The 26176-nt window shown below is 42.6% G+C and overlaps 1 protein-coding gene and 1 long non-coding RNA gene across 10 annotated transcripts in view; one reads left to right on the forward strand and one right to left on the reverse strand.

The window, feature by feature from the left end:
- The window catches only part of APOL6 (apolipoprotein L6), a 27056-nt gene continuing 880 nt past the window's right edge, over window positions 1-26176 (reverse strand). The window contains exons 2-6 of one of the 8 annotated variants that reach the window (XM_073006769.1): window positions 21135-21219; window positions 17458-17554; window positions 14506-15340; window positions 10120-10155; window positions 1-2065 (exon numbers count right to left, since the gene is read on the reverse strand). In XM_073006769.1, the coding sequence (XP_072862870.1) occupies window positions 10120-10155; window positions 14506-15340; window positions 17458-17554; window positions 21135-21219 (1053 nt within the window). In that variant the 3' untranslated portion in view covers window positions 1-2065. Of the gene's footprint in view, window positions 2066-7835; window positions 8910-10119; window positions 10156-13489; window positions 15341-17457; window positions 17555-21134; window positions 21224-26176 lie in introns of those variants that run through there. The other 7 variants (XM_073006766.1, XM_073006768.1, XM_073006764.1 and 4 more) reach the window with 7 other exon arrangements.
- The window catches only part of LOC119627320 (uncharacterized), a 24290-nt gene continuing 13462 nt past the window's right edge, over window positions 15349-26176 (forward strand). Inside the window, exons 1-3 of one of the 2 annotated variants that reach the window (XR_012089466.1) lie at window positions 15349-16082; window positions 16188-16347; window positions 21542-24369. This is a non-coding gene — a long non-coding RNA (uncharacterized lncRNA). Of the gene's footprint in view, window positions 16083-16187; window positions 16348-21541; window positions 24370-26176 lie in introns of those variants that run through there. The other variant, XR_005243491.2, reaches the window with a different exon arrangement.

The raw sequence follows: 26176 nt of genomic DNA on the forward strand, positions 1-26176 counted from the left end.
GAGCAAGACTCCGTCTCAAAAAAAAAAAAAAAAAAAAAGTTTTAGCCTGTTAACTTCCTTTAAAATTCAAGAGGGAGAAAATCGTTAAGTACAATGAGTTCTGAGATCCTCTCCAAAGAACCAATGTATCAGTATGTTCAGCTCCCCTGTTCTTTGTTCTCTATTTTAAAGTTTAACTTCCTCATTCTTTATGTCTCCTTGCCCCTACTTTCAATAAACAACCCCTTCCTAGCCTCTATCACCTGCTCTGTCCTTAGTCACCTGCTCTGTCCTTAGTCATCCTTGGTCACCTGCTCTGTAAGCATCCTTCCTGCTGAAAATACTTACCCCACCACTCTGGCTCTTACCCTTGCTCTCCTTAAAACAGTCAATTGGAATTAGCTTAGACAGTGTGGTCCAACCCTAGCCAATAGGGGAAAGACACAGCAGTAGGGACTAGCCTCTTTAGACATAAGACTCCTTTTCCTTCCCTTGTCCAGTGTGCTCTCGCCATTGCTCCATCTGCGAGATGCACCCTTCCATAGAAGTAAATTGCCTTGCTGAGAAAACTTTTGCCTGAGTGTTATTTTCACTTGGCGGCAGGGAGCATTTACTTCCAACACTGGGACCACTTGTTGGGGAGGTGGGTGCTTCCAGTTTATAGGGTTATAGGTAGATTTAAAAATTTTCTGATTGGCAATTGTTTGAAAGAATTATTAACAATAGGGCCAGGCCCAGTGACTCAGGCCTGTAATCCCAGCACTTTGGGAGGCTGAGGCGGACAGATCATGAGGTCAGGAGTTCGAGACCAGCATGACCAACATAGTGAAACCCCGTCTCTACTAAAAATACAAAACAAAATATTAACCAAGTGTGGTGGTGGGTACCTGTGGACCCAGCTACTCAGGAGGCTGAGGCGGGAGAATTGCTTGAACCCGGGAGGCAGAGGTTTCAGTGAGCTGAGATCACGCCATTGCACTCCAGCCCAGCCCAGGCAACAGTGTGAGACTCCGTCTCAGAAAAAAAAAAAAAAAAAAAAAGAAGTTGTGGAGACCAAAGCTTTATCTTGCAGATGAAGTCTCCAGATAGCAGGCTTAAGTTCTGTATTGATATGAAATGCTGATTGGCTTTTCCTTTATTCTAAAAGAGAGGAGGGCATACTGAGGCATGTCCGAACTCCCGCTTCCCATCATGGCCTGAACTATTCTTTCAGGTTAAATGTAGAGGGCTCTGACCTGGAAGAAGAAGTCCATTCAGATGGTTGTTGGGGTGGGGGGCTTTGAATTTTATTTTGGTTTACAAAGGTCTCTCTCTGACCTTCTGCCACTGCCTCCTTCCCTTCCAAAGCAAAGAGAGGGGCTTTCTTTGAAGTTCTCTTTTGATTAAGGGAAATTCTGTCCAGAAGGAATGCAATTGCTTTGGACCCCCCTCCCTGGAATCTACATCAACTACAGAAGATTAACGCATATTGCAGGAGAGGAGAACAATGAAAAGCCACTCAAGACATCAACCTAGACAGACTTTTTGCCTATTTTTTCAACTACAGTAAGAACAGCAAAACAAAAAGTTACAGATCTGTAGGCAAATGAGAAAATTGGAAATTAGAAAGAAAACTCAGTGGGTTGCAGAAACATATGTTATAATGCATATTTTGTAATACAGCCTTGAGAAATGGTCCCCAGCAGGTAGTCTAATGACAATATTCTAATGACATAAAGCAAGTATTTCAACCCCCAAAGCAAGAAAAACACAGGAAGGAAATTCTATGCCAAAATACCAACAGTTGTCACTCTTAATTGTGCATTATTTGTTCCTATGTTTTAGTTTCCTGAATTTAAAAAAAAAAAAAACTTGTCTATGCACTACTTTCAAAATAGCAGCTAAAGCATAGAAAATAAAAACAATTGTTAAGATAGGTGAGCTGGGCAGCCAGGAGAACTCCTACAGGTTCTGAAGTCCTGAAGAAGCTTCAAGGATTTGAGTCTTGGGGGCAGGCAGAGGGGCTCTCTCCTTCCCGCTGGTATGTGGTTGAGCAGGTTCCAGTGACACCCTTTTTTGTGCAGACCCAGGATCCTAGCCAGGATTACTGCCAGGGTCGGGGAGGAAGAGAACACAGAGAGGCAACAAGAGGGTGAGTTGATATGGAAAAGAGAACACAAAATACATTTCTCCCAGGAATCCTCCCGTCTTATCTTTGGCTCCTACTATAGAAGCTGGCATAAAACAATACAGGTCTACTGAGGACTGACTGTGCATGCAGGCGAGTGAACGTGTTACTGGAAACGGGTCCCCATCCAGACCCCAAGAGAGGTTCTTGGATCTTGCACAAGAAAGGACTCAGGGCAAGTATGCAGAGTAAAGTGAAAGCAAGTTTATTAGGAAAGTAAAGGAATAAAAGAATGGACAAGGTGCAGTGGCTCATGCCTGTAATTCCAGCACTTTGGGAGTCTGAGGTAGGTGGATCATGAGGTCAGGAGTTTGAGACCAGCCTGGCCAACATGGTGAAACCCCATCTCTACTAAAAATACAAAAATCAGCTGGGTGTGGTGGCACGTGCCTATAATCCCAGCTACTAGGGAGGGTGAGGCAGGAGAATCACTTGAACCTGGGAGGCAGAGGTTGCAGTGAACCAAGATGGTGCCACTGCACTCCAGCCTGGGCAACAGAGCAAGACTCCATCTCAGAAAAAAAAAAAAAAAAAGAATAGCTACTCCATAGACAGAGCAGCCCCAAGAGCTACTGGTGGTTGCCCATTTTTATGGTTATTTCTTAATTATATGCTAAACAAGGGGTGGATTATTCAAGCCTCCCCTTTTTAGACCATAGAGGGTAAGTTGCTGATGTTCCCATGGCATCTGTAAACTGTCATGGCTCTGATGAGAGTGGAGCAGTGAGGATGAAGAGATGTCATTCTCATCGCCATCTTGGTTTTGGCGGGTTTTAGCTGGTTTCTTTATTGCAACCTATTTTATCCTCAAGGTATTATGTCCTGTATCTTGTACTAACCTCCTGTCTCATCCTGTGACTTAGAATGCCTAACTCTCTGGGAATGCAGCCCAGGAGGTCTCAGCCTTATTTTACCCAGACTGTGTTCCAGATGGAGTTGCTCTGGTTTAAACACCTCTGACATTTCTTCCCTCCCTTTTATAAGAGAACCCTTAATCATAAGGGTTGCAGAGAGACCAAGATTCATCTTCTGTAACTTCTTCAGACTGAATAGGGGTGATGATATTCCTGCCTAACTATGAGAGTCTCTTGTGTTTAGGGTATAGAGGAGCTCAGTCAGAAAGTATCAGTATAGTAATGGCCATTCATAACTCCAAGTTTTGACAAGGGGTGATACCTGGAAGATTAATAAGTGTTTAATTTAAGAAGTCGTTGAGCAAGCATATCCTTATTCCTACACAGAAAGAGTACAATAGCAATATATTCCACAACAGTAAAGCAAAATAAGTAAAATTATTCCAAGTAAACTAAATTAGAAGGCTTTCCATGAACTGGGCAACTGTTGGAGCCAAGCTGACGTGGGATCGATAGTTGAGTCCAATGTGCTCAGAATTAGAATATTGATTCACATTTTTACATTACCCATCTGTCTTGTTTCTTTTAAGCTGCAGTCAGGAATGGTTGGTTTACAGGAATAAGCAGGGTTAGCCTAAATTGCAGAAACAAACTTAAAAACAACTGATTTTTAGAATTTATTAACAAGTGTACCATAGTTTTTGAAACATAATATTTCTCTCTCCAGTTTCCCATTTTTACTAAAGACAAATGATGGCAACACCAATTTGCCTTTTCATACTTGACCTAATTATTTGTCTAAAGTGCTTCAAGAATAATTATTTTTTACATAAGCTCTTTGTAAATTGGCTTTGATGGAACTCTGTTCCATAGAAGGAATTTTAGATAGGACTTTTATTAGAGCCAAGCCTTGCCATGGGTTTGTATCCTCAAATACCTATGAATTGAGTAAATTCCTCTCCTCCTGAGGTTCCAAGATAACTTGGGGCCCCTGGGCCTGATAGAAAGTGACGTTCTTTACTTACCACCAATCAGAAACCCTATACAGGGACTGTGGAGGCAAGATATGAGGCCAGTTTTCCCAAGGGACTTTTATTGGCTTTACAGTTAAGTCTGATTCTTTAAAGGAAAGCACAATATTCCAGTCAAGGCCTTGGTAAAATAATCAGTTTTTCCAATTGTGCCCTGTTACAAAAGAAAACAGATTCTAATTGCACTTATGCAAATAACTATACTGCCACAAGTTAAGAATACTCGCAACTAGTTTTCAAATTCTGGAGAAATCATGTAGAGAGAAACAAATATGCTCCAAATTTTGTTCACCGAAGTACAATTTACTCAATTGTTAAAAGCTGTAAATAGCTCAAAAGAAAAGTTTCCTTGTCTCTGAAAAACAAAAAAAAGGATCAGCAACATTTTAAGCAAAGTAAAAAACAAAAGATTACTTTAGACTTCTATTAGTTTACTCCATGCAGTTAACTTCTGTTCTGTTTGACAGCTATGAACATTTCAGCTCTCCATGAGAGTTCTGAAAGTTTTTTCTCTATTCTGATGTCACATTTCCAAAATTATCAGAATCCTACACTCGAGAACACCTGTTAGAGTTTTATAGTTGATTATAAACCACTTTTTAAAGAGGGTTAAAACAAGACAACAATTGTTTGTGGGTGATGAAACATCTTAGGACAACCACAGTCAAAAACATGATAGACAAAGAAATTTGGTTACCTCTGTGGCATATGGTGATTTTATATAACAATTATAATTATTAATAACATACTCTAAGTCATATCATAATTATAGGAGTTTTTCTTAAAAATAATTTTGGAACACTTACTGGTAACATTTATACAAACACAGCCCAAAGAAAGCCAAACACCATTTCTTATTTGATGATGCTTCCTGTATGACTTTTATACTAAATAAGCCAAATGTCACTGTCGCATTAGTGCATTATTGATGTCAAACCCAGTTCTTAATAAAACCTTATAGACATATCTACCCAATATTAATGTTTGACCATAAGGTAAGATTCTCATAAACTTTTTATAACCCTTTACAAATGTTTGTTAAAGAGTAGGTCATAAGCAGGTTTTTGCTCTAACAAAAACCTGTTGTGCTTTTATTCCAATGTTTAATTTATGGAAAAACTGAATAATGCCTCTTTAATTTTAGCCAATATATTCGCACACAAAATCTCTTACAATTAATTTTTTTAATAAAACTTCCACAACTTTCTTAAAAACCTTCAGCTTTATTCTATCTAACTTAAAACAATCCTCTAACCCTTTAGGGGAAGAAAAGAAAATTCACGGCTGGGCGTGGTGGCTCATGCCTGTAATCCCAGCACTTTGGGAGGCCGAGGCAGGTGGATCATGAGGTCAGGAGATCAAGACCATCCTGGCTAACATTGTGAAACCCCATTTCTACTAAAAAATACAAAAAATTAGCCGGGTGTGGTGGTGGGTGCCTGTAGCCCCAGCTACTCGGGAGGCTGAGGCAGGAGAATGGTGTGAACCTGGGAGGCGGAGCTTGCAGTGAGCCGAGATTGTGCCACTGCACTCCAGCCTGGGCGACAAAGCGAGACTCCATCTCAAAAAAAAAAAAAAAAATCACTTTGCTAACCTTACAGGTGGAACTGTTTCTTTAGTAGTCTTAATTACCTGTTACAGTGTTAACTCTTAGCAACTTTTACTTTTGGTGAAAAACCTGCTTAGTAAGTGATATTAATTATGTACCAGGTGTGGAGCCTAGGCCACCAGAGGGTCTGACTATTTCCAACACAGCTAGGGGGCATGGCTAATTCCACATGTCCCAGGCCTTATCTAGAATATAATACTCCAAAATAAATTGAACAATTTTTTTTTTTTTTTTTTTTTTTTTTTTTTTTTTTTTTTGAGACGGAGTCTCGCTGTATCGCCCAGGCTGGAGTGCAGTGGCCGGATCTCAGCTCACTGCAAGCTCCGCCTCCCGGGTTTTTACGCCATTCTCCTGCCTCAGCCTCCCGAGTAGCCGGGACTACAGGCGCCCGCCACCTCGCCCGGCTAGTTTTTTGTATTTTTTAGTAGAGACGGGGTTTCACCGTGTTAGCCAGGATGGTCTCGATCTCCTGACCTCGTGATCCGCCCGTCTCGGCCTCCCAAAGTGCTGGGATTACAGGCTTGAGCCACCGCGCCCGGCAAATTGAACAATTTTTAAAAGCCAAAAAGCAGTTTATGACTTTACTACATTTAGTAAACCTAATATCTGACCTGCATAATTTAGATCAAATATTTACATTTTTGAAAATATTTTTATTGGCTGGGCGCGGTGGCTCAAGCCTGTAATCCCAGCACTTTGGGAGGCCGAGACGGGCGGATCACGAGGTCAGGAGATCGAGACCATCCTGGCGAACACGGTGAAACCCCGTCTCTACTAAAAAACACAAAAAACTAGCCGGGCGAGGTGGCGGGTGCCTGTAGTCCCAGCTACTCGGGAGGCTGAGGCAGGAGAATGGCGTGAACCCGGGAGGCGGAGCTTGCAGTGAGCTGAGATCCGGCCACTGCAGTCCAGCCCGGGCGACAGAGCGAGACTCCGTCTCAAAAAAAAAAAAAAAAAAAAAAAAAAAATAGTCTTTAAAACTGTCTTCGTTTCCCAAAGGTTACTTAAGTTACATGAACTAAATAAAAGGCATTATACTTTTTAATTTTCTGACAAAATATTTGATTTAAGCTCTTATTATTATTAAACAAAATTAATCAAAGCTCTTTCATATATAAATATCACACACAGAACCTATATAAATACACAGACAGACAGAAGATAAAAGACTCATTCCTTAAGCCAGGAACTGGACTCTGAATCCAGGTCACTACTGTGAAAAAAGAAATCACAGCCATATGGTTATAAGGTCAAGTTCCCAAGGACGTACAGGACAAGGAAAAAACCTCATTCAATTTTTTTCAGGGACCCGCTGAAAAGTTCGTAATTTTCCAGTTTGCTGGGCCATCTGAAAACAGGCTTACAGGTGTCCTAAGCCCACGTTTTATCCTAAGGTACCCCTCTTGGTGACAGAACAATACAGAAAGACCCACAAAACACACCAGATTCACGACAGGTTAAGATTAGCCTCGTGAATCCTTTTTTCCATTAATCAAAACTTTATAGGAGATAAACAGTGATTTTTACCATTCCTTTGCAGTTTGCACAGAGAGAGAGAGGAAAGGGAAGGGAGACAAGTATTGCTTATGGCAGGGTGGGGAAGGCAAGGTGCTCGGGGAGGCCAGAGAAAGACCCGCCCACTGTAGCAGACACTGAATCAAATTTACCATATAAGATTCTTTCTTATATAAAATTATTTCTCTTTAAGCTTTTTAACCTTGAAAAAATTCTTTATAACTTTATTTACATCATTTTTTTTTTTTTTTTTTTTGAGACGGAGTCTCGCTGTGTCACCGAGGCTGGAGTGTTGTGGCGCGATCTCGGCTCACTGTAAGCTCCGCCTCCCGGGTTTACGCCCTTCTCCTGTCTCAGCCTCCGAGTAGCTGGGACTACAGGCGCCCGCCACCACGCCCGGCTAGTTTTTTGTATTTTTTAGTAGAGACGGGGTTTCACCATGTTAGCCAGGATGGTCTCGATCTCCTGACCTCGTGATCCACCCGCTTCGGCCTCCCAAAGTGCTGGGATTACAGGATTGAGCCACCGCGCCCGGCCTATTTACATTATTTTTTATTTTCTGGTTCCTTTTACCTGATTTTATAGATAACTTTTAATAAGTTCTGAATTAGACAAAACTTGTTCACCTTTTTTGGTTTAAAAAAAAGGACACTTTTTTTAAGCAAGAGTGTTTTCCTAGAAGATATATTTATTGGAAAATACACAAATAATAAATTATCTGTTATTTAATTTAATATGACTTTATATTCTAAATTGCATCCAGTTTGTATTTATCCCATTACATTTACCTATTTCATTTTAATTGTTTACCTAGATTATTTATAAAAATTATGATAGTCATGATTTAAAGTTATGAAACTTCCATTGCAAAATTACAGCTGAGACAGTGAAAAACAATTTGACCTAACTGACTCCACCTTGCTCTTAACCTCCAAGCTCTCCCTTGTTCATTCCTGGGCATAGGCTGAATGAACTTTTGGAGAAATCTAGTCTAAGATTAGCTTTGAAACAAAGACAATAACAGTCCTTTCCCAAAACAAACCTCCTTCTTGTCTGTGGACTAAACTGCCTCAAGCCATAGGATTAGAAGTTATGGTAATCTTACTAAATTCAAGATGCAGCTATTTTCATTAAACCATATCAATATCATATTTATTAAAAATTACACAAGCAAAGATCATTACAGTTTTGTAACCCCTATGCCAAATGTTGACACCTTATGGTATTTTGCAGGGATAAGTATAAAATCACTTGATTGATAGTGTTTTGATTTAATTTAACTTAATGTAACTTAATTTAGGAGAGCTAAGTAATTAAACATGAGGCCAAAGTACATAAGAAAGTGGCAGTCTTTTATTGCAAATAAGCATACACTCTCGGACGAGGTTCTCTGGTCCTCAGGTGTGGGGGGGCCAGGGAAGTCGCGCCGGCGCTCTCGGGTGATGTTCTCCGGTCCACAAATGCGGGGGCCGAAGAAGTCACACCGGCTCCTGCCGGCAGCGGACTTTTATGCATTGGTACTGGAAGGGGGAGGGCAGTGGGCGGGATAAGGGTGTGATAGGGGCGTGTCCGTAGGCGTGGCCGGGTAAGTTTCGATCTCTTCGGATTGACATCACCTGGCCTATGCTGAGTTGATCTGCATCTTCCCGGGGCGGGCTGCATTTTCCCGCACGCGGGAAAGTTGGTGAGGAAGAACCCGGAAGCAACATGGATTATGCCTTCTTGTTCACCTTCCTCCATCTTGTCCCTTCTCCCTCACCCAAACAGATAGAATTCAAACAAAAATGTATGCTGGCAATTCTTAAGACATTTCTAACATCACTTTACCAATAATTTTAAAGCTAGCTTATTTATTAAAGATTTTACTTAAGTTACATAATCTTGAAAAAGCATTTGACTACTCTTTTAGTATCTGATTTAAGCACTTTTATTTTTCTTTAAGCCAATTGGAGCTCTTTTATATATTTTTAGTACTGAAACATTGTGTACACAACACATACATACATGTAAGGACATATTGGGCATGCCAATAGAAGTACATTTTACAGATTTATAATGCCCACCCCCACCCCCCCACCTTTTTTTCCTATCTTAGACTTTCAGACTCTTGATAACCTGTTTTACAACCCTAGGCAATTGTCAGCTAAATAGCCTTAAATTTGCACATTAAAGAAAACAACCCAGGTGAAAATCAAATAGCAAAATTTACATCATAAGGTACAGAGAGAAAAAAGCCTGGTGGTGTTAGAGGAAGATGTTTTTATTTTTCTTTGAGCCAAATTAAACATAAAATTAAACTACATTCTTCCTTAGCACAAGAGTAGCCTCTGTTGCAATAACTATTTTAGTCAAGAAATCGGTGAAAACAGAATTCAGTCAACTGAGTAGTAAAAGGGAAAAAAAATTTTTTTTGCTACAAAAAAAAGACAAGGTCTTAGGAGAGAAAAACAAACAAGAAACAAAAACATGAAGGCCTTTCAAATACAAACATGCACAAACACACACATCTTGGATGTGAGTGTTTTAAATAAGCGGACTTTCAACCATTGAGCTCCTTGAAAAACTTTTAAAAAAATCTTATTACCAAATCTCAGCTAGGACAAAAGGTTGCTATTTCAGAGGTACAGCCATTGCTCTTTCAGTTTGGTCTGGCTAGCAAAAAGGTGGCCTTGTTATGTAAATAAAACCCCTATAGTCATTAAAATTTAAAAAAAAATTTTTTAAGCTGGCTGTTTTCCTGCTACGTCAGAGTCCTTGACCCCATAATTTAGGGTTCCCTTTCGGATTTGACTAAGACAGAAACAAACAACAAAACAGTTAAGCAAAACTAACAATGGTCACACAGATTATACAATTTCTGAGTGCTCTAAGTGTAAGCAGAAATTAACACCAGCTGGTTGTTAAATACTAACTTTAGTCGTTTAAAAAGAATTTGCAAGACAGAATCCCAAAACAGTTTCTTACCTAGCGATGGGTCTCAGGCTGTAGACTGCCCTGTACCTAGAAGCAGGAAAAAAAAAAAAACAAAAACAATTTTCCCCATTACAAGAGAGCTCAAACTCCATTAAAACGTCACCTGCCTTCCATCATCATGAAAGCAGGAAAACTTGCTTTCCTTGTTGGGAGCAAGTAAAACTCCAACAAAAGAGGTGCTGTACAGCAAAATAAACTTCAGATCTCTACCAAATTTTAAAAGATCAGGGATTTTCTGGAGGGAGTCCTCTCAGACCTCAGCAAATTGTCTTATTGGTTTGAGCCATAAAGTTAGCTCATGCTGGTACCAAGCACTGACAGATTCGTCAAAGGTCGGGAGCATCTCCACTCAGAATCCATTCATGGTTTCCAAAATGTGAACCCAGAAAATCTGAGACAGGTCTCAGTAAATTTAGAAAGTTTATTTTGCCAAGGTTGAGGACACACCTGTGACACAGCCTCAGGAAGTCCTGAAGACATGTGACCAAGATGGTCGGGGCATAGCTTGGTTTTATACATTTTAGGGAGACATAAGACATGAATCAATATATGTAAGAAGAGCATCGGTTCAGTGGGGAGGGAGCTTCCAGGTCACAGATAAGTGAGACACAAATGGTTGCATTCTTTTGAGTTTCTGATTAGCCTTTCCAAAGGAGGCAATCAGATACGTATCTAGCTCAGTGAGCAGAGGGATAACTTTGAACAGAGTGGGAGGTGGGTGTGCCCTAAGCAGTTTCCCTAAGCTTGAGTTTTCCTTGGTGATTCTGGGGTCCCAAGATATTTTCCTTTCACAGTTGACGTCCCCAGTGTGATAGTGTTTAGGGCTCAGAAAAAAGATACCCTAAAATAGGGTGCTTTGGCCGGGCGCAGTGGCTCAAGCCTGTAATCCCAGCAGTTTGGGAGGCCGAGACGGGCGGATCACGAGGTCAGGAGATCGAGACCATCCTGGCTAACACGGTGAAACCCCATCTCTACTAAAAAAATACAAAAAACTAGCCGGGCGAGGTGGCGGGCGCCTGTAGTCCCAGCTACTCGGGAGGCTGAGGCAGGAGAATGGGGTGAACTCGGGAGGCGGAGCTTGCAGTGAGCTGAGATCCGGCCACTGTACTCCAGCCTGGGCGACAGAGCAAGACTCCGTCTCAAAAAAAAAAAAAAAAAAAATAGGGTGCTTTGGCATGCTGAGTTCTTTGGATAAAGGAGACTGAAGGGCCTCAGAAATAAGAGAACGAAGGTCTGTCTTTGACCCATCCTGCCCACTTCCCTTCCTTTCCAAAGCACAGGGAGGGGCTTTCTTTGAAGTTCTCTTATTTGATTAAGGGAAGTTTCTCCAGAAGGAAGACAATGGTCCTGGACACTCCTTCCTGGAATCTACATCGATCAGAGAAGATTAACTCAAATTGCAGGACAGGAGAATAATTAAAAGTTGCTCAAGACACCACACCGAGATAGGCTTTTTGCTTATTCTTTCAACTAGAGTTATGTGTTCAATAACAATGTTTCAGTCAACTGCATATACAACCATGGTTTGATAAGGTTATAGTGGACTTGAGAAATTCCTATTGCCTAATATGCCGAAGGAAGAAGATGTTTTAAAATGTATTTTGTGTACCCTAAGTGTGCTGTGTTTATAAAGCCTACAGCAGTATACAGTAATGTCCTAGGCCTTCACATTCACTCACCACTCGCTGACTCATCCAGAGCAACTCTCAGCCCCGCAAGCTCCATTTGTGGTAAGTGCCCTACACAGCAGAGCCAATTCTTATCTTTTATGCCATATTTTTACTTTTCTTTTTCTCTGTTTACGTATGTTTAGATGCACAAATATTTCCCATTGTGCTGCAATTCCCTATAGTACTCAGTAGTCACATGCTGTACAGGTGTGTAGCCTGCGAGCAATAGGCTCTCCCATATAGCCTAGGTGTGTAGTAGGCTATGCCATCTAAGTTTGGATAAGTACACTCTGTGATAATCACAATGCAGTTGCCTAACACGCATTTCTCAGAATATATCTGTCACGCGCATCTATGCGCAGAGACCGCCAAACAGACTTTGTGTGAGCAATAAAGCTTTTTAATCACTTGGGTGCAGGTGGGCTGAGTCCAAAAAGAGAGTCAGCGAAGGGAGATAAGGGTGGGGCCGTTTTATAGGATTTGGGTAGGTAAAGGAAAATTACAGTCAAAGGGGGGTTGTTCTCTAGCGGGCAGGAGTGAGGGTCACAAGGTGCTCAGTGGGGGAGTTTTTGAGCCAGGATGAGCCAGGAAAAGGAATTTCACAAGACAATGTCATCGCTTTAGGCAAGGACCGGTCATTTTCACTTCTTTTGTGGTGGAGTGTCATCAGTTAAGGAAGGGTGGGCATTTGCACTTCTTTTGTGATTCTTCAGTTACTTCAGGCCATCTGGGCGTATATACGTGCAAGTCACAGGGGATGTGCAAGTCACAGGGGATGCGATGGCTTGGTTTGGGCTCAGAGGCCTGACAGTATCCCTGTCACCAAGAGATACATGACTGTATTCTTCTTCTCTTTTTTTTTTTTTTTTTTTTGAGATGGAGTTTCATTCTGTCACCTACAGCCTGCGTTCAAGCGATTTTCCTGCCTCAGCCTCCCAAGTAGATGGGATTACAAGTACCCTGCCCACTACATCTGGCTAATTTTTGTATTTATAGTAGAGACAAGGTATTGCCATGTTGGCCAGGCTGGTCTCAAAGTCCTGACCTCAGGTGATCTACCTTTCTCAGTGTAATAAGGCAAACTTTGCTCACCATACACTTCCTGCCCCTACCCCCTCCCATGGCCTGAGTCTCTACCTCCCCATCAGAGGCCCCACTTCCTGTAGCTTGGGGTGCTATTTAAGCTTCCGCCATCTGGCCCACATTAAAAAATGTATATGCCTTTTCTCCTGTTAACCTGTCTATTGTCAGCTTGTTTTATAGATTCAAATTCTTAAACCTTCAAGGTCTAGAAAGGAAGTTCCTTCTGCCCCTCCAATAGTATAAAGAAGTGGAGCCTTTTGGTAGGTGATAGAGTCATGAGGGCCCTGACTTTAGGCATGGAATTAGTGCCTTTATAAAAGAGACCCAGGGGGGCTTGTTTGCCCCTTCTGCCATATGAGGACACAGCAAGACGGTGCCATCTGTGAAGCAGAGTGAACCTTCACCAGATATGGAATCTGCTGGTACCTTGATTTTGGACTTCCCAGCCTCCAGAACTGTGGATTTCTGGATACATCTCTGTTGTTTGTAAATTACCCCATCTAAGGTATTTTGTTAAAGCAGCACAAACAAACTAAGACACTTGGCGAGTGACATAACCTCCTTGGCTTAGTCATCTTCAGTTATATATATATATATATAACAAAATAGTAACAAACTACTATAGATTGAGTTGCTTATACCACAGAAATTTATTGTTTCACAGTTCCAGAGGCTAGAAGTCCCAGACTGAGCTGCTGATTCATTCAGTTCCTGGTGAGGGCTCTCTTCTTCTGCCTTGCAGGTGGCTGCCTTCTTGCTGTGTCTACAAATAGCCTTCCTTCAGTGCAGGTGTGCAGCAGGGGTGGGGAGGTCCTCTTGTATTTCCTCCTCCTCTTATAAGGAGGTCAATTCCATTGGACAAGAACCTCACCCTATGGCCTCATTCAACCCTAATTATCTCCCAAAGGGTCCATCTCTAAATACAGCCACATTTTGGTTTAGGACTTTAACATATGAATTTGGAGGAGGAGACAATTTAGTTCCTAACTCTCCCTGTGGCTCAGTGACCTCTTTGTTAAAACTGGGAAGACCCAGCTGGGCATGGCGGCTTATACCTGTAATCCCAGCACTTCGGGAGGCCAAGGTGCCTGGATCACTTGAGGTCAGGAATTCGAGACCAGCCTGGCCAAAATGGTGAAACCCTATCTCTACTAAAAATACCCAAATCAGCTGAGTATGATGGTGTATGCCTGGTATCCCAGCTACTTGGGAGGCTGAGGCAGGAGAATTGCTTGCACTCAGGAGGCAGAGGTTGCAGTGAGCCAAGATCATGCCACTGCACTCCAGCCTGGGCAACAGAGACCCTGTCTCAAAACAAACAAACAAACAGGGGAGACCCTTTTCCCAGCAATAGGCCTTAAGGAGCATTGAGGGATAAACAGAAGGCATGCCTAGGTCTGTCCAGGACAGGCACCCTCATCTCCAAGATGTACTTGATATTATTTGGACCTCCAAGACCATTGTATGCCATGTCCTAAGAAACATTCATGTAAACTTTACATACACACAGACACACACACACCCACACCCACACCCACACATGCTCCCTTAACCCCTTCCAGTAAGACTTGGTTTCACAGGTCCCAGTTAAATCCTTCCCTACCCCTCTGGCCCTTGACCTTACTTTCTGTTGCAAGCTCTCGTAGTACTGGGTGAGTTCTGTGAGTTTCCTCTCCAGCTCCGAGGCCTTGGCTCTCAACTCTTCCGCAAACTCTGTCCTTGCTCCTTCCTTCAGGTGCTTCCATCCCTTTGAGACAGCGACGCAGTCAAGGCCAAGGGAGATGACGGACATCACACCTCCCCGCAGGCGAGCATTCTTGGTCATCGCCAGTGGTGTTCCCCCAAAGGCCTTTTGTATCTGCCTGCTGCTCCGGGAGGAGACTTGGCCAGTGGTCAGAAGACGCTTGCTAGCACTGGCCAAGTGTGGGTCAGCTCTGAGTTTCTGAAATGCACGGATGTTTTTCTTGGCATCCTTCAAGACGCTTACACCATTATAGGTAATCTTTATAGCAGCTGTGACATAGTCTGCCCTGTTTGCCTCATCCTCCCTGTCCTCTTGGTCATGGGTGGGAAGTATGTCTTCAGCCTGTGCTTGGGCTTTTTTATTTTTTGATTTTTCCAACATGCCACTCACAATGCTGGTGACCCCAGCTGCTGCTGCCAAACCTTGACCAGTGGCGGAGAGCAGTAGGCTTACTCCTCCTGTTACTGGGGCAAAGGCTAAACCCAGGAGGCTCATCGCGTCAGAGATGACAGCAGTAGAGTTGACCACTATGTTAGCCTTGGTGAATTTCTTGTGAGTTTTGTCAGTATCCTCTGCAAGGGCACGGAGCTTGTCAATGTTCCCTTTTAGATCTTCTTTCAATCTGGGAAATTCTCTCAAAAATATTTTTTCTTCGGGGGACAGATCTCTGTCTTGTAGCTCCACGTCGTCACACAGAGGAACATCTTCCTCATCCCTGAGGAGAAATGAAATAAAGATTTTGCTTCAGCTTCCCAGATGGGAAACTGCTTGTGGCTCTTGGATATTCTTGCCACTCTCAACTTCGAATCCTCCCTGTACCTCCCTACAAAATCCCCTGAAAAGTCCCAGAGCATCGTAGAGTAGTTCAACTTTCGCTAAAAACTACTGGTTCCGTGGAGAAAAGAAACACGTAAGAGGGGCATGTGGAAGGATAAATGTGAGTCACCCCAGCCTTGGCCAAGGAATAGGGAAGGAAGATTAAGTCCTGAGGTATGTTTTCAGCCTTGTTCAGAGAAAGCACAGCACTGCGGCAGAGGAGGGGCAGTGGGGAAATGTTAAAACCCCACTCAAGATAAGGAACTTGGGAACAACGGCGGGAGAGATCTGGGAAAAGTAGGAGAAAGAGAAGACAAGGTAGTGGGCAGGGGATGAGAGTCCCAGATGTGTAGAAGTGAGAAGGAGGGTGGAGGGGGCCATATTGAGTCATACATCCTCCACTCTGATGACCCTGAATCTGGCTACGTGGGGTGTGCCTCTGCTTCTATCAGGAGTTACACATTGAGAGTTGAGATAAATTATTATTCATGTACTGAATGCTCTCCTTGCTCTTGGTCAGCTTTACTTGACCCTTCAAGCAGATGGAATTGGTCCTTTATGGAAGAAGTTTGAGACAAAGAGACCCAGACCCCTCTTCCTCCAACGTTTCACAGGACGAAGTACGAAGGGATCTTTGCCAGGTCAGTTGGCTTTGACCTTCAAGGGAGAGCTGCATCAGGGTGAGGGCAAAGCCTACTGCTTGGGGCATTTTCTCATGTAAGGTGCCATTTGTGCATTTCTTTCAGGGTGAGCCAAGGAGGCCTGGTGATAACAGATGCCCTGGCCCAAAGGAGAACATCAGAGCTGGAGGGAACCCTGGAGAGGATCTGGGCCATCTCCTTTACGATTCAGTGGGGAGCCTCAAGCCCAGAGAGAAAAGAGGACACTCCCAAAGGAACATGCAAGGTAAAGATGGAGCGTTGGGTGGGCTCTGAGTCCTAAACTTGGTGCTTTCTGCCCTTCCTCTCATCTGTCAGTTGATGTCACGGCCTCCTCATTGAAGTATATGTATGTCCATAAATGTTTTTATCTTTAAATCTCTCTTTCCACACACACATGCACAGAATTCCTCAGTGGGAAAGATTAGAAACTAAATATACCATCGAGCATGTGTTTTAAGTATTAATGAATTAATAAATTCAGGCCCAATTATCCATTAATCCACAGATGTAAATCAGTTAACAGAGCAGAAGATCACCAGGGCTTGCAATGGGGAAGGGGTGGGATGAAGGCAAGCGGGGTGGTCCTGATGAAGAACCCTAGACATAAAAGATGCCATAGTTTAGCCCACCCTGATCTTTGTGTTTCCTCAAGGTATGCTAGACAAAAAGAAACAGCAAATAGATACGTAGCTGCAAAGATCAACAATGCCACTGTATATTAACTGTAGAGTTTTGGTTTTAGCATGGCTGATAACTAACAGAAGCTTGACTTCATGTGTTTCTTAATTAAACCAAGCATCTCACATGTGAACATCTCTGCTCCAGTACATCCTGTATCAGTTGGTGATGTCTACCAGCATTGGATAACATTTCAGTTCAGTTCCATGAGATACTACACATAATTCACCTAATTCACAGAGCAAATATTTGTTACTTGCACACATTGTGCAGAAGGCTGATTTACCAATAACTGGGCTTAAATTCATTAATCTGTTAACACCAAATGGCTTCCTTCCTTGGTGGTATATGAGCTGAAGAAATGGAGTTCCTGTCTTCAAGAGAGTTACAGAGATGAGGCTCCAGAGTGGAGCAACTTCTATCTTTGGAGTCTTACTGCCCAACGCCATGTGACTGACTCAATCTTGACTTGCTCTCCAAAATATTTACTTTAGCTCTGTGAAGTATTTTTTTCCCTAGGGGAACGGATTTTCGTATGCGTAATAGAGACCAGTGGGAAGATAAGGCCTGCTTCACAGGTAATCCTATCAGAGCACATGTATTCCTTATTGTGAGGATGCCTGCAGCATTTCAACAGAACCAGCCGTCTCCCTGGGGACTAGGCCTTTTGGGTTACCTTTCCAAACCAACACCAGCCTCACTTTCTTCCTCTGCCTGGTTGTCCAGCAGCGTCTGTGGCACCAAATCTGTGTCACCAGGAGTCAAATGATTTTCTGGTCAGGAATGTAGAAAAACAACGTTACTGCACATATTATGAAACCTTATGAAATTCAGGTGTGGAGGGATTTTGGATTCTGTGGTATCAAAATAACAACCATATAGCATACTAAATATTTGCAAACTATTATTTTAAAATTGTATGTTGAGGTGTAGCTTACACACAATAAATGCATGCGGTGAAATAGTCAGTTCAATACATTGTGACCTCTTTATTGGAGGGTAGCAGTATACACCACCCCAAAATATGCCACTTTGGCATAAGGATTATTTTGAGCCAAAAGCAATTGAGAAGAAGTGGGTACAAGAAAAGTTCTCCACTCTCCCCCTATTTGCCTAAAAGCAAGACATAAATTTACAAAGGTAAAGCTGTCCCTCATCTCCTCACTACCAGAAAGGATAAAGTTCGATCACCAAAGATGACATTGACTTGCCTTCCCATAAGTTGTTCCTCCTGGAGACTTAAAACCCTTTTCCACTGTCTTACTACTTCTCTAAAAATGTACTGTTCATTGTTGGAGGTGTATTGAAACAGGAATTCAAAGCTACCTCTTTGAGAATTATTTAATCCCTGGATCTCTCCCATGTCCATATGAAATAGACATGTTAACACACTTCTGCTTGGTTTTCTCTTGTTAATCTGTCTTGGGTTACAGGAGTCTGTTCCAGCTAAGAACTTATGAGGGTTGAGAAAAAAATTACTTTTCCTCCCATACATAGCCAAGGGCTGGTAACAACCCAAATACATCAATCAATAGAAGAATAAACAAACAAATTATAGTATTTTTATATAGTTAAATACTACATAGCAATAACAACTTTTAAAACTACTGATACCCAAACAACATGGAATAACTTCACAGACATTATTATTGAGTGAAATAAATCAAACAAATGACTCCATTTATATGAAGTTCAATAATATGCAAATGAATTGGTTGTAGAAGTCAGAATCATGGTTTTCTCTCAGGTGGGGCGATTATTGACTGGGAGGAGGAAGTACAAGGAAATCTCCTGTTCTCCATCTTGACCTGGGTGAGTGATTTCTTAGAAGGATATTATAAGAGAGGGAAAAAAAATTTTCCCTCTATTCTTCTAAGTTCTCAGCTAGGACCGCTGTAACCCAAGACAGATAAATAAGAGAAAAACAAACAGAAATGTACTCTTAAGTGTATGTAGGAGACACCAGGGAATAAACAATTCTCAGAGGAGTGGCTTAGAACTCCCTGCTTATATAACCACCCTCAACAAAGAATTATACAGTTTTAGAGAAGTGACAAGATGAAGAAAAAGACTTTGCATCTTGAGGGCCACCAAACTGTGGGTAGACAAATAAAAACGAAATGAAGAATAGAAAGAGACTAGTCAATAAAGTTTGTTACGCAGCTTCCTCTGGTACCATCTCCAGGCCCACAAAGGTCTAAAGTTCTCAGTGGTTAACCTTTATTATCCTTGATAGAAAGACCTTTGTAAATTTAGGTCTTGCTTTTAGGCAAATAGAGAGAGGACAGAGAGCCTTCCTGCATCTGCTTCTTCTTAATTGCCTTCACCTCAAGAATCCCTATGCCAAAGGGGCGTATCTCGGAGTAGCGTATTCTGTTCTCTCACAAATATTATGACCACATGGACAGTAATGATTAAAGGATCATTTTCACCGAACAAAGCAGTAATTTACAAGGCCCTTTTGTACAAATTGTATTCCCAAAAACATAATATGTTGTGATATTGTGATTTATAAGTATAATTATATATAGATATATAATTACATATACATGTGTATATATATGTGTGTGTGTGTGTGTGTGTGTGTGTGTATGGTTCTCATCCCCATTTCTGGCACAGGGCTCCTAAAACCCTTGGAATTTCCTGGTGATGAAAACAATAAAGGTGAAAAGAGCATCTTTGCTTAACCATAACCGGCCCCTTTTAGCCACACCTGAGTTGATGTTAATGAGGTGATTTTAGAAAGCCTCCAAGGATGGGGACGCTGGTCGTCTGGGGAAACAATCATGTGATTTGAGGGTTGGAATATTCAGCCCTTGAGTTCCAGGAGAGGAGAGAGACTGGAGATTGAGTTAACCACCAATGGCCCATAGTTTCTTTAATCAATCATGCCTGTGTAAGGAAGCCTCCATAAAAACCCAAAAGGACAGGGTTCAAAGAGCTTCTGGGTTGATGAACACATGGAGATACCTGGAGGGTGGTGTGCCCAGAGAGGGCATGGGAACTCCATGTCTCTTCCCCCATATCTTGCCCTGTGCATCAATTCCATCTGGCCATTCTTGAGTTGGATCCTTTATAATAAATTGGTCATTGTAAATAAATGTTTCCCTGAGTTTTGCAAGCTGTTCTAGCAAATTATTGAAACTGAGAAAGGGGGTGTGGAAATCTTCCATGTGTCACCACATTGGACAAAAGTTGTGGGTAACCTGGGGACCCACCACTTACAACTGGTGTCTGAAGTAGGGTCAGTCTTATGGGACTGAGCCCTTAACCTGTGGGATCTAATGGTATCTCCAAGGAGATAGTGTCTGAATTGAGTTAAACTGTAGGATGCCAAGTTTGTTCTCATCAAGAAGTGGAGAATTGCTTGGTGTAGGGGGAAAACTCACACATTTTGGTGACCAGAAGTAAATTGGTGTGAGTATTGAGGGTAGTAGTAGAGTTCAGCCTCCTTCCTTCACCTCTCTCACACACACCCTCTTGCCCTTCTGCCTTCTGCCTTCTGCCATGGGATAACACAGCAAGAAGGTCCTTGCCAGATGCTAGCACCCTGATATTGAACTTCCCAGCCTCCAGAACTGTGAGAAATAAATTTCTTTTCTTCATAAATTCCCCAGTTTATGGTATTCTATCATAGCAGCACAAAACAGACTAAGACAGAATAAAAGAGTCCCCCAGTCCTTCTATCTACAATGGTTTTAGGAGCTCTATGTTGGTAGGGGTGATGGCAGCAGTTAGATTTGCAGAAATCCACAGGTTTCACCAGCGCATGTGGGAGGTGAGAGAGTAGGGTCAAGGATAACATCATATTTTTGGGCCTTGAACAACTGTTACAATGAAGATCCCATTTACTGAGATGGGAAGGGGTGAAGGTTTTTTTGGTAGGATATGTGTTTGTCATGGGGTGTGATAGAGTTCAGTGTGGGATGGGTTAAGTTTGAGAAACCTGTTAGACAGCCAAGTGATGTTGAGTCTGTTTCTGGCTGGAGATCAAATTTGGGAGCCATCAGTGCAGAAAGTAGTTGAAATCATGACTTGGGTGAGAACCCCAGGATAAGAGTAACAGTAGAGACAAAGTGCAGTCAAAGAACTGGGTCCTGAGCACTCCAACAGTGGGACGTGAGGAAAGAGAGGAGGAAGAACAAGAGATGGAACACAGGAGCAGCTAGTGAAGCACACAGAGAACTAACAGAGAATGGCATTTTGGAATCCAGGGTGAAACATTTGAATATGATTGACAGCCTTTGTGTCTCCCTGTATTTTTCAACATTCTGAATCTTGCTTTCCATCTTTATCTTACGAAGATTCTGCTTTACCTGCCAGTGACAATAGCTGGAATGGAAGAAAACATACCTTGGTGGGCTGGAGATAGTGTGTTTCTGATCCTCCTCATATTCAGAATGACAGGTGTTCGGGCTGGGAAGAGACGCTGTACTACCTTTCTAGAGGAGAAAGAAGGCCTTCTCATTAGTATGGATCCAAAGCCCCTTTCTACCACTTACCTGTTCTGGGGTTTCAAGACATTCAAGATACCACTGTATGTTTCCCTTCTCAGAAAAGAGAAATAGTTTGAGATAATAAGATATAACTTATAGATAAGTAAAATAGCTAGTAAAATGCCTAGCTCAATAAATGTTCAGGAGCAACTGGTTTCTGCATTTTTCATAATTATAAATAGGATAAAAACAGTGTCTTACAAGGAAAGGACCCTCGGATTGGCTTAGAAAGCAACCCCCAACTACTTTGTATGTTTCTTACAGGAGATACAACTGAAACAGTGACTCGAAAAAAGTTGGAACTAAAAAGTTGGGCCAAATCACAAAGGCAAAGGAAATGTCTGTGGCTGTAAGAGGAATCCTTGGGATGGAACTGTTCTGTGTCTTGATTAGTGGTAGTCACATACATCCACATGTGAGAAAATTGCAGTAAATTAAACTTGGGAAACTCAGTAATGGGTCTGTGGGATCTCTCTGTATTATTTATTATAATTGCATGTAAATCTATAATTATTTCAAAATAGAAACTTCTTTTAAAGTGGCAGGCAAGTACAAAAAAAAAAAGTATTGTAACATTATTAATAGTAAAAAACAAAAAACAAACAAAAAAACACCTAAATTTCCACTTAAAGTGGACTGATGAAAAAAACTATGGCCTATCAAACAATGATATCCTATGCAGACATTAAACCAAAGGAGGCAAATTCATGTGAACAGATGTGGAAAGATCTCCTATATGCATTGGTAAATTAAAAGGCAGGGTTCATTTGTACACATAAAAGATTAATGTGACTATATAGACAAGCATCTATGCCAGATGCAGCGGTTTATGCTTTTTTTTCTACTTTTTTTTTTTTTTTTTTTTTTTTTGGAGACAGAATCTTGTGCTATCACCCAGGCTAGAGTGCAGTGGCACTATCTCAGCTCACTATAACCTCCACCTCCCGAGCTCAAGCGATTCTCCTGCCCTCAGCCTCCTGAGAAGGTGGGATTATAGGCATCTGCCACCACGCAGGGCTATTTTTGTATTTTTAGTAGAGACAGGGTTTCACCATGTTGGCCAGGCTGGTTTCCAACTCCTGACCTCAAGTGATCTGCTCACCTCGGCCTCCCAAAGTGCTGGGATTACAGGCATGAGCCACCGTGCCTGGCCAGTTTATACCTTTAATCCCAGTATTTTGAGAGGCTGAAGTGGGAGGAAAGTAGCCAGGCATGGTGGTTTGCATCTGTAATCCCAGCTACTCAGAAGACTGAAGCAGGAGGATCACTTGAGCCCAGAAGTCAGAGACCAGCCTTGGTAAAACAGTGAGACCTTGTCTCCGAAAAAAAAGAAAAAGAAAAAGAAAAAAACATTTAATAGCAGTAATCAGTGATGAGATTAAGGGTCAGGAACCAGTGGGAGCTTGCTTTTCTCTAGGTACCTTCATACTTTTTGTATCAATATTTTTTGCCACATGGCTGTCTATGATACGTTAAGCAATTAAAAAAAAAAAACAAAAACAGTTTTCCTGTGAGGCAGGTTGAATAGTGTGCCCCTTCCCCTGCCAAATTCATGTCTACTTGGAACCTTAGGATGTGACCTTATCTGGAAATAGGGTCTTTGTAGTTAAAATTAGTGAAGGATCTCCAGGTGAAATTATCCTGGATTTAGGGTGGCCCCGAAATCCACCACTGGTGTCATTATAAGAAGAAGAGGTGGCCGGGCGCGGTGGCTCAAGCCTGTAATCCCAGCACTTTGGGAGGCCGAGACGGGCGGATCATGAGGTCAGGAGATAGAGACCATCCTGGCTAACACGGGGAAACCCCGTCTCTACTGAAAAATACAAAAAACTAGCCGGGCAAGGTGGTGGGCGCCTGTAGTACCAGCTACTTGGGAGGCTGAGGCAGGAGAATGGCGTGAACCCGGGAGGCGGAACTTGCAGTGAGCTGAGATCCGGCCACTGCACTCCAGCCTGGGCGGCAGAGCGTGACTCGGTCTCAAAGAAAAAAAAAAAAAAAAAAGAAGAAGAGGTGACAGAGAGAGACACAGAAAAGAAGGCTGCGCGCAGACAGAGGCAGAGATTAGAGTCGTGCTGTCAGAAGCCACCGAGGCTGCAAAAGGCACAGAGGGTCTCCCGGGAGCCTGCAGCAGAAGTGTGCCCTACCGGCACTGTGATTTTTTACTTCCAGCCCCCAGAACCGTGAGACACTAAATGTCTGTTGTTTGAGGCCACCCGGTTTGTGGTGCTTTCTGACAGCAGCCCTAGGGAAGCCAATATATTCCTTTTGATCTCTTCCCTACATTTGGTACTTGGTCCAGCACTTAACGGCAGAAATGCCATTTCCTAGAAATGGCTTCTCGCTCAGCTCATCCTCCCTTCTCTCATCCTCTTCCCTTCCACTTATAAAAAGTTAGAAAAAAAAAAAATCCTCCCTCACATACTCTGAAGGGACACAAATTCTTTATTTTTTCTTTTATTTTTAATTAATTTTTTTTTTGGGACGGAATTTTGCTCTCATTGCCCAGGCTGGCGTACAATGGCGCAATTTTTGGCTCATTGTAACCTCTACCTCCCAGATTCAAGCGATTCTCCTGCCTCAGCCTCCCGAGTAGCTGGGATTACAGGCACGTGGTAACACGCCTGGCTAATTTTTGTATTTTTAGTAGAGATGGGTTTCACCATGTTGGCCAGGCCGTTCTTGAACTCCTGACCTCAGGTGAGCCACCTGCCTCAGCCTCCCAAAGTGCTGGGATTACAGGCGTGAACCACCGTGCCCAGCCTGGGCACAAATTCTTATAGCCATTCATTTTCTAATTGTTTAAATGAATACAAGTTTACGGTTGAAAATTTAGAAATAAATTATAAAATCCGCCTGTACACTCACCACATGGAAATAAAAACTAGTGACATTTTATTTTACAAACCAAAAATTTAAATGAACGCTGTTCATGTAGTTTGTGTGAATTCTTGTCACTTAACATTGTATCGTTGGGGCTGGGCATGGTGGCTCAAGCCTGTAATCCCAGCACTTTGGGAGGCCGAAACAGGTGGATCACGAGGTCAGGAGATCGAGACCATCCTGGCTAACACGGTGAAACCCCGTCTGTACTAAAAAATACAAAAAACTAGCCGGGCGAGGTGGCGGGCGCCTGTAGTCCCAGCTACTTAAGGCTGAGGCAGGAGAATGGCGTGAACCCGGGAGGCGGAGCTTGCAGTGAGCTGAGATCCGGCCACTGCACTCCAGCCTGGGCCACAGAGCGAGACTCCGTCTCAAAAAAAAAAAAAAAATTGTATGGTAGTAGTTCCCCAGGTGATATATAGAAACCGTGTTGCATTTCATTATACGAATGTATTACTACACGTTCAGTAACTTTCTCACTGTTGAAACTTTGGGTTGTTTTCAGTTATTTTAAAATTTTGTATTTACAATTTTTGGTTAAAATTCTTATATAGATGTGTGTCTACATGTTTGGTTATTTCTTTGGGGCAGTCTATGAAAAAGAATTAATGCGTCAAAGATAAAAACGTTCTCCCCTCTCTGGGATGTGAAGCTCGGTTTGGTTTGGGGGGCTTGGTACCTTTAAGGACTTACTTTTACCAGACATACATCTACCTGCTTTACAGTGACCCTGTGAAATCGATGCTAAGATTGTGCCCATTGTACAGATGTGCAAACTGAGACATAGGGAGGCCAGTGTTACACAGTAAGCAGGAGAGCCTGTACGATTCCAGCCACGCTGAGTCTGCAGTGGTTGGTCCCAATCAGGGCACATTTGCTCCCCAGGGATGTTGCTAATATCTGGAGACATTTCTGATGGTCTCAACTGGAGAAGGTATGTAGTGGGCAGACGCCGGGGATGCTGCCAAGCACCCTCCAATGCACAGGACGGCCCCCACAACCAGGGATCACCTGGTTAAACATGACAAGGGTGCCAGGGGTGAGAGACCCTGGTCTGGATCCCCATTTTTCACCAGAGTCCCTCAGTACCTCTCCCATTTTTTTTACATTAGTCCTATGGGATGCAGGGCAAAGGTAACAGCAGGAAACTCATCTGAGCAGATCCCATTCCCTCCCCTCTGACCTGCTCTCGGTGGTTGTGAGATGAGAGTTGTATTGGGAGAGGATTTGAGACATTATTTTCATTTGAAAGCTTATAGGATATTTATGACAGCCTTTCCTTACCTGCCTTCCCCCACAAAACCAACTTCTTCAGATACACAATCTAAGTAAGAAAAGTCTGCTTACTTTGAAAACACAGCTTCAAGATAATCTCACAATTTTTTTTTTTTTTTTTTTGAGACAGGGTCTCACTCTGCTGCCCAGGCTGCAGTGCAGTGGTGCGATCACTGCTCACTGCATTCTTGATTTTCTGGGCTCAAGTGATCCTTCCACCTCAGCACCCCCCTATCCACCCAGTAGCTGGGACTACAGGTGTGCACCATCACGCCCAGCTAATTTTTGATTTTTTGTAGAGACAGGGTCTCACTGTGTTGCCCACGCTGGTCTCAAACTCTTGGGCTCAAACAAGACACTTGCCTTAGCCTCCCAAAGTGCTGGGATTACAGGCATGAGCCACTGCGCCTGGCCTAGTCACCCTAATTTTTATCACAAACTCCCTCACCCTCTTCCCAAACAACTTCACATAAACCTACAATCTAGAAAACTCTGTAGGTTGGCTTTGCAGTTTCTGGACAACTCACCCAGCACCCTTTTTCTTGTGAAATGACACCCCTAAACCACTCCTATACTGAATTTCTAGAGAAACCCCTGTGGCTGATGTAATCACCTGCTTTCTTTCTTTTTTTTTTTTTTTTTTTTTTTTGCTCTGTCGTCCGGGCTGGAGTGCAGTGGCGCGATCTCAGCTCACTGCAAGCTCCGCCATTCTCCTGCCTCAGCCTCCCGAGTAGCTGGGACTAC

This window comes from Chlorocebus sabaeus, chromosome 19 (assembly GCF_047675955.1).
Source record: "Chlorocebus sabaeus isolate Y175 chromosome 19, mChlSab1.0.hap1, whole genome shotgun sequence".
Taxonomy (NCBI): domain Eukaryota; kingdom Metazoa; phylum Chordata; class Mammalia; order Primates; family Cercopithecidae; genus Chlorocebus; species Chlorocebus sabaeus.